The following is a 6000-nucleotide window of genomic DNA, read 5'->3' as shown; positions in this document are numbered from 1 at the left end:
TTATTTATTTCATTACTTATTTTTATTTATTGCACTACTATTATTGTCAATTAAATTGCAAATGAGTAAAATTATCATTAAATGCATTATATATATATATATATATATATATGAATTTTATTTTTATCAAATATAAAGTTGAAGTGATAATTTTAATTTTCTATTACATTATAATTTAAATTTTTTACTAAATATTTAATTTAATAATACCTTACTATATATAACTTAGAATAATTTAAATTAAATTATATAAAGATATTTACATTTATTTTTAACTTATGAAAAATAGAATTTATAAAGAAAAATAAGTAAATGCAAAAGAAAACTTCAAAAAAAAAAATCCTCTATCTCGCCTCAATAACCATTAAACCGCATGCACAACACATCCACATTACAAAAAAAGGCTCGAGACAAATGAAAAACTTTAAATTAGATTTAGGCCCACATACTTTAAGCCCATTACAGTACAACCACATACTCAGCCAGCCGCTAACCTCACTTACAAGTTACAATTAAGAAAAAGAAAAGGACAACCACAACACCACTTCTTCTTCTTCTTCTTCTTCTTCACTGCTGCGATGGTTATGGAATCCCTCAAATCTCGCAGGACTCATGGATGTGCTAGTCTCTCTGGGGCACGCCTGGGTGTGCCTAAAAAGGTCAACCGCGTTATGGGTTTTAAGGTGCAGACCCCCTTGCTTGGTGCGCCTTGCACCTCAAAGGCGCACCTTTAATAACTATAGTTGTTACGGCAATGTTTTAGGTTTGTTGCAAATTGTTCCAACTCGAGGACGAGTTTTTTCCAAGTGGGGAAGTATGATGCGGGAATTGGTCTTAAGAAACAAGGAAAGCATGAAAGGAAGAAAAGAGGGACAAAAGGGCAAGAAATTCCTCAGAAAACAAGGCATAACATGTCCCAGCAGCCCACCACACACCCCAGGGTGTGTCACAAGCAAGTGCAACAGTGCCTTTGTCCAGCAGCGAAAAACAGTCTTTTTTTGGGCCATATTCTTCTCCAACAAAGTCCTAATTCACTTGGCACTTCCTGTTTTACCAACAATAGCTGTGGAAATTGTTTTAGAATTAAATTAGGAATTTTCCAACTCTATATAGGATTTATTTATGTTTTCATATTTTATCTAGGATTAGTTTTATAATTTATATCCTATTTTATCTAGGTTTTCTAAAGTAATTAGGTTTAGTTTAACTTCCTATTTAGTATAGATCTTTTCCTATTGTATTTAGGAGTTTAAAAACTCTATAAATACCCTAGATTTTATATATTTTCAGATTAGATTTTCAGCAATAAAAATCCAGCAGAGGTTTTCCTCTTTATTTTCACTCTATGTATGGAGTGTGTTTGTTTCAAGCTTCACACTGCATCAAAACATAAAGTGTTTTAGTTCTGCATGCTTGTGGAGATTACACAAATAACCAATTATAATAATAAGAAGAAACTGCTTCTTTGATATCAATAATTAAAGAAGGTAAACCTCCACAACGTAAAAGTGGGTAATAATAAAAATCAAAAGAAACATTGTTCCGCATAAATCTATAGTTGTAAGAGAAGATCAGGAAACCAGGAAAATAAGAATAATTCCCCTCTGCATTTAACATCAGCCCATAAAGTATTTTCACAACAGAAGATCATAACAGCAAATTTGTAAATGTAGATCAAATATCAACACTAATTCTTAAAAGTACAAACCCGCACATCAGCCACTGAGGTACGAACACGCTTATTCAGCCCAACACCCTTGGCCCTGTCCTCCAATCTTTGATTCATTATATCATGAGTATTTCTATGAATCTGACTCCCCATCTTTCCCGCATTTGCTCCATTTGACCTCTCATTTAATGAAAGTTCACTCCTGTCGCTTCTTTGAGCTTAACGCTTCCCTATACTTATCCAATTTGAACAAGGAATCACGCAACATTTTTGTTCTATCCCTGATAGAAATACATCACATCTTCCATTAACATACAACTATGCAAAATATTTGCAAATGCTACACCAAATAGATATTAAAAATATGTATTTAGTTCCAGAACCAGAAGAAAAACATGGACAATCTACACAAAAGGCAGCAGTACGAATTTAAATGGCTTGCGATGTTTATGAAGGTTCTCTGAATTTGAAATGGAGAGATTTTGGAGGACAGAAAACATGTACAGAAGAAGAAGAAAAATTTACATCATTCATTTATTCATGCAACACAGGCAATAAATTTCTAAGTGATGATAATTATCCTGTGACAATCAATCATTAATGTGATGCACATCCATTGCACTTTTTTTGTTCAGTTGGATGACAAAGAATGGGGTTATCTCTCTCCCTTGGGAAAAAGACTCCCACCACCTAGTGGAATTCAAACTTAATAAAAGTTCCAAGTTATTACAAATTTACAATTCAATCAAAAGAAACGCGTGTCAGCATCAGAAATAGCAATGTTAAAGACAATCATGATATGCAGCAGGGAGGTTGTTGCAACATAAAGAAAATTACCAGGCCTTTTTACAAGCATCTTGCACACTTTCTTTAAAGTGTTTTAGTTCCTCTGTTGTCACCGGAGGTGGAGGCTTGGCATGAGCAACTCCAAAGGAATGGTCCTCTGATGCACTTCCAAGAGGGATACCCAAAACCCGCCTAACCTCTCCAGAACGAGTATATTTCTGATAGCCTAATGTAATTGGTTCCAAAGATAAACACTGTGTCAAGGGTGGAACATCTGATGACATTGTGGCACTTCCCCGGCTTAAATTATTCCCTGAACTTAACATTATGCTCTCAATCCCCTATTTCAAGAAGCCAAAACCTGCTCAAAGCAGCCCAAGACCACCAAAATTAGAAATGTTCTATGAAAAAAGTAAGTTTTTTGTTGACTAACTACCAAAATAGATTTAAAAAATACATATATCTTGTTTAACAAAGAACCCATCTTTTGTCCGGTAACATACATTAGCCAAAATATATAAAAACCCCAGACAAAAATATCATTTGCAATACTGACCATGACCCTATATATAGACTGTAGAGATTTGGAAGCATTACTTTAGAAAAAAATGGCCCCAAAGGGGGAAAAAGATTTGGTCAACTTGTTTGATTCACTCCAAAAAATTAACAACTTTCATTTTTCTCTCATTTTTTTCATACCTTTCCAGGAACCAAACAGCAAATTATTTTGCCAGACGCCAATAGAACCTAGAAAACAACCATTTGGCTAGTTCAAGTCAATATACCTTTATCTTAGACAACATTAACAACAAAAGCAATTATTTCCCTTTCTTGGTCCTATATTTCCTCAGGAACCAAACAGGAAATTCTACCGTTAACACATCCAACTTCAAAATATTAATAACCAACAGCTATAACTACGTAGTCCAGACATAAGTTTGAAAATGCTCAAATTCCACGAACAACAATCTCAATGAACAAATACAACTTCTCATTGTCCAAGTCCACCTTAACACAAACACAATCCCCCACCCCTTAAGTTGCCTCAACGAACAAAAATACTAAAAAGTTAGAACTTCCATTAATTTGAGCTGATCAAGGAGCAAGAGAAATAATAACCCGAAAATTTCAAACAAATTAAACAAGCTAAAAAATGAACTAGAAAACCCTAAGGGGAATCAAGAACCTCAGCTAATTTAGCTAGAAAAAGGTAAATTTGAAGTGAAATTAAACCGACAAAAGACGAAATCAATAGAGAAGAAACGAAAATTACCTGAGATTCAACAAAGGCAAACACAGATCAAACCTGCCTGCATTTTTCCTTTCCCATTTATTTATTTTTCAGATATGTACAAGAGAAGGGAAAAAAAAAAGGAAAATATATAAATTCTCTAAGAACACTCTCAAAACGTCATCATCTTTTGCGTTTTACTGCTGCCTCATATCCTGAGCTCCTGACATAGCTGATTGCCCACATGCAATCTTCAAAAAGAAATGTCATCATTTTTTATAATTATCTCATTAACCCAACACAGCACGAGCTGTGGACAGCCTGTGTCGATTTCCATACAAGGACACTCCTTCAATAATTTTATCAGATAAGAGCATTGAATTCTACTATTTAATTTATATGTGGTTAATAATAATTTTAATAATATAAAAATAATTAAACATATTTTAATTAAACATATTTTAAATAAAATATTTTTTGTGATTATTATAATTAATAAATTGTATAATTTTAATTTTATTTATTATCTTATTTTAAATTAAATTATCACTTCCTCATAAATTAATTATATAAAATATGATTCAAATGATCTATTTATCAATGTTATAAAATTAATGTAGAATATTTGATAAAGCATATTAAGGAATTGTGAAAATGGAAAAAATAATCTTTAATAAAGATATATAAATACTGTGAGATACATGCTTAAGCATTAAAGAAAAAAAATAATATTAATTTTATCAAACTAAAAAATAAATATAATAAAATTTATTATTGAGGCCTTAAGTTTTTCTAACTAATTAATAAATAAAATAATCATATAAATTATAAAAATTAAAATAATAATAACATTAATAAAAATCATTAAAAAATAGAAAGACAAATCAAATACTTAATTATAAATGGTAATAATCATTAATTATAAAGAAATTAATCTATGTATACTAAATGTCACGTAGCAACACTAAAGATAAGTACTATGTGACAATTTAAGGAAAATTTTTACCTACTTTATATAGATAGATAGATCCATAATAAAATATATGAATATTATGAGTTATATGCATGAGCATTAAACAAAATATTAATTATATTTTTGATAAAATTAAAAAATAATATAATAAATTTAATTATTGAAGCTTGAATTTTGACAATTAATTAATAAATAAAATAATTATTTAAAATATAAAAAATGAGATAACAACGATAATAATAGAGATAGTTAAAATAAAAATAGCAAAAGGTAATAATTGTTAATTATAAAAAAACTAGTATAATATCCATTTTATGTAAGGATAATTTATAATTTTTATTTTTTTAATTTAATTTTTAATTATAGTTTAAATAAGATAAATTATTACTATTAAATTAATTTTAAATTAATTTTTCTCTTTTATTTAATTTAATTTAATAATATGTAATTAATTAAAATACCTACTTAATTCTTTTTATACATATATTAATAATAATTTTCATGATTATTTTATTTAAAATGTAATAAAAGTATTTTATTTAAAAAATAGTTTATATTTCATATATTTTTCATATATTTTTATATTTTATCTTATAATTTATGTAAATCGATAAATTACATAAAATATATTAAATTAATAATAAAATAATATTATTTTTTTATTATTAATATAATAAAAATATTAAATTATTAATAATGAATTAAATTATTTAACTTTAATAATAATAAAAATATGTAACATTATTATTAATTAAAAATAACATTCTATTATATTATTTTTTAAAAATATTATATCTAAGTGTAAATTTTTTTTATTAATATGATATATTTTTCATAAAATAATTATTTGATAAAAATAGTTATTATTTTACATAAATTTATAATATAAAATAAATACATTTCATAAAAAATAAAATTTTAAAATATTGTCATTTTCTATTAATATAATAAATATTAAAAATATATATTATTTTTCAAAAGACAATTTCTATAATTTTAATACTGCAACTTTAATTTTTTTAATTATCTTTATTTATAGCTAATTTTCGATACAATCATATTTACAATTTATCTTTAAAAATTTACTTATATATAAAAATAAAATTGAGAGATAATTTATGTATAAAAATATAGATATTTAATTAAAATTTAAAAATAATTTTATTAAAAATTAATGATAATAAAATATGGATAATCTAATATTAGTTATAATTGCATTCAATATATAATTATAATGTAATAAATATTCAAAAGTTTAAGAAATATTAAATAAGAAATTTATAAAAAATTAATAATTAAATAAATATTAATTAAATATATTTAAATAAATAAATTTTAAGA

The 6000-nt window shown here is 26.6% G+C and overlaps 1 protein-coding gene across 3 annotated transcripts; it reads right to left on the bottom strand.

Moving 5' to 3' along the window:
- Positions 1-415: 415 nt before the first annotated feature.
- On the bottom strand, positions 416-3950 carry LOC131175358 (uncharacterized). 3 transcript variants are annotated; one of them, XR_009145469.1, is made up of 4 exons: positions 3729-3950; positions 2507-2816; positions 1709-1950; positions 416-1063 (listed from the first exon to the last, which is right to left on the bottom strand). XR_009145469.1 is itself a non-coding variant. In XM_058139266.1 (3 exons), the coding sequence occupies exons 2-3, from the start codon at positions 2779-2781 to the stop codon at positions 1866-1868; spliced, it is 360 nt and encodes a 119-aa protein (XP_057995249.1). In that variant the 5' UTR covers positions 2782-2816; positions 3729-3949; the 3' UTR covers positions 1589-1865. The 3 variants fall into 3 exon arrangements, 1 of the variants encoding a protein (XP_057995249.1); XR_009145473.1 differs by having other exon boundaries at positions 1715-1950; XM_058139266.1 differs by lacking the exon at positions 416-1063 and having other exon boundaries at positions 1589-1950; positions 3729-3949.
- Positions 3951-6000: the final 2050 nt, after the last annotated feature.

This window comes from Hevea brasiliensis, chromosome 1, assembly GCF_030052815.1.
Source record: "Hevea brasiliensis isolate MT/VB/25A 57/8 chromosome 1, ASM3005281v1, whole genome shotgun sequence".
Lineage (NCBI taxonomy): Eukaryota > Viridiplantae > Streptophyta > Magnoliopsida > Malpighiales > Euphorbiaceae > Hevea > Hevea brasiliensis.
The sequence above is the reverse complement of the archived record's forward strand: the minus strand, read 5'-3'. Positions and strand labels throughout refer to the sequence as shown.

Excerpts from the sequence above, each read along its gene's own strand:
- LOC131175358 (XM_058139266.1), bottom strand. The coding sequence starts at position 2,781 with ATGTTAAGTTCAGGGAATAATTTAAGCCGGGGAAGTGCCACAATGTCA. Across the intron at positions 1,951-2,506 it reads GATGCTTGTAAAAAGGCCTG|GGATAGAACAAAAATGTTGC; the intron begins GTAATTTTCTTT and ends TATTTCTATCAG.